At 42.9% G+C, this 2,199-nt stretch overlaps 1 protein-coding gene across 1 annotated transcript in view; it reads right to left on the reverse strand.

The window, feature by feature from the left end:
- Positions 1–880: 880 nt before the first annotated feature.
- The window catches only part of LOC123739381 (galactose-specific lectin nattectin-like), a 3,597-nt gene continuing 2,278 nt past the window's right edge, over positions 881–2,199 (reverse strand). The window contains exons 4-6 of the mRNA XM_045713775.1: positions 1,624–1,758; positions 1,174–1,312; positions 881–1,023 (exon numbers count right to left, since the gene is read on the reverse strand). Coding sequence (XP_045569731.1) covers positions 956–1,023; positions 1,174–1,312; positions 1,624–1,758 — 342 coding nt within the window. The 3' untranslated portion in view covers positions 881–955. The remainder of the gene's footprint in view (positions 1,024–1,173; positions 1,313–1,623; positions 1,759–2,199) is intronic.

Below are 2,199 nucleotides of genomic sequence, written 5' to 3' on the forward strand. Positions count from 1 at the left end.
AAGTGGTCAGCCTGGGGACAGTGAGACTGGAGATGCGCGTTCACGAGACTTCTAAAAAAAATTATTTCAGTCTTTGAATGAATACAACGTTGCCCGGTTGGAATATTATCGCTATTTCACGAGAAAAGTAGCATAAAAATAGATTTTAAACAGTGTTTGACATGCTTCTAAGTACGGTAATGGAATATTTTGAAATTTTTTGTCACGAAATGTGCTCGCGCGTTACCCTTCGGATAGTGATCTGAACGTACTCAGAATATTGCAAAATGTGCTTTCGCCGAAAAGCTATTTTAAAATCGGACATAGCGATTGCATAAAGGAGTTCTGTATCTATAATTCTGAAAATAATTGTTATGTATTTTGTCAACGTTTATCATGAGTAATTTAGTAAATTCACAGGAAGTTTTCGGTGGGTATGCTAGTTCTGAACATCACATGCTAATGTGAAAAGCTGTTTTTTGATATAAATATGAACTTGATTGAACAAAACATGCATGTATTGTATAACATAATGTCCTAGGAGTGTCATCTGATGAAGATCGTCAAAGGTTAGTGCTGCATTTAGCTGTGGTTTGGGTTTATGTGACATATATGCTTGCTTGGAATCGGACAACGGGGTTCGATTCAGGAGAAGTGTATCTATAAAATGGTGTAAAATAGTCCTATGTTTGAGAACTTTGAATTATGACATTTTGTGGTTTTAAATTTGGTGCTCTGATTTTTCACTGGCTGTTGAAAAGTGTGGGACGATTTTGTCCCAACTCCCCTAGAGAGGTTATTAACATTTCATTTACCAAAGATGTTATGTGGTACTTCACACTACAGAGTTTCATAGTTGGCTCCAGCTGGTGTTTTGTATAAATGACCACTGAACAAAAGGTAACATTGCAGACGGTGCCTTTATTTAAAACAATCTGAGAGCTTCTCCAATGAAGCCTCTCCCAAAATGTAGACATCAGCGCTTACTGGAACACAGGAATGGACGTTTGAGCCAGCAAGGGGCATCATTCTGACCGCGGGAAGCTGGGAAAGAGAAACAGAAAGGTAGGTATTATTTTTGTTTTATAAATATGTAGCTATAAAAGGAATAAATTCCCTTTAAGGTGTATTTTACTACTATCCAAATGATTGATGTATAATGAGCGGGAGACGAGTCTGGGGACAGGAATGTACCTCCATAATTCATCTCCATGCAATGCTCCCGGCCGTTCGTGTTGTCTTTCACAACAAAAGGGTCGGAGTTAGAGGGTTGACCCGGGGCCCAGTTCTGGTAGTTAAACCTGGACCCGTCGCTCCACAGCCAAAGACCCTCCTACAGAGCACACAGGACGATGCATCACCAGCAGACAGTAAACACTATATATACACACTGTAGTTACCTGGAGAAATGTAACCACTCTCAGACTCCTAGACAGAGCTATGGATACCAGGACTGACCATCTATGAGATAAGCATGATTTAACCATGGCTTGAAGCTAGACAGTGTTTGTAATATTAGATAACAAGCTTAGAAAACAAACTGATATGTGGGTTAAGGCACCACCAGGCCTTTATAGGTTCTATTCATCAAGAATCAATGCATCCTATATGTTTCAGGAGTGTTGAACAAACGGTGCTTCTGACCTTGATGGCATCGTTGGCTCCAATCCAGGTGCGCTGGACTTTCCCGGTACTATTACTGATGACAGACTGAAGGAAACGATACTGGGGAAGGCTGTGCACTGACGCCAGGTTACCTCCCAGGAGCAAACATTTCCTCTGGAGAGAGAGAGAGAGAGACAGACAGACAGACAGAGAGGGAGAGAGGGGAGAGAGAGAGAGAGCCAGAGAGAGAGAGGGGAGAGAGAGAGAAACAGAGAGTGAGTGAGGGGTGGGGATAGAGAGAGAGAGGGGAGAGAGAGAGACACACAGAGACAGAAAGAGAGAGAGAGAGACAGAGAGAGAGAGAGAGAGACAGAGACACAGAGAGAGAGAGAGACAGAGACACAGAGAGAGAGAGAGAGAGACACAGAGAGAGAGAGAGAGAGACACAGAGAGAGAGAGAGAGAGAGAGAGAGAGAGTGGAGAGAGATAGACGAGGAGAGAAGGACGAGGAGAGAGAGAGAAAAAGAGAGAGAGTGAGGGGTGGGGAGAGAGAGAGAGAGAGAGAGAGAGACAGAGACAGAGACAGAAAGAGAGAGAGAGAGAGAGAGGGGAGAG

The sequence above is a fragment of the Salmo salar genome, unplaced genomic scaffold (genome assembly GCF_905237065.1).
Source record: "Salmo salar unplaced genomic scaffold, Ssal_v3.1, whole genome shotgun sequence".
Classification (NCBI taxonomy): domain Eukaryota; kingdom Metazoa; phylum Chordata; class Actinopteri; order Salmoniformes; family Salmonidae; genus Salmo; species Salmo salar.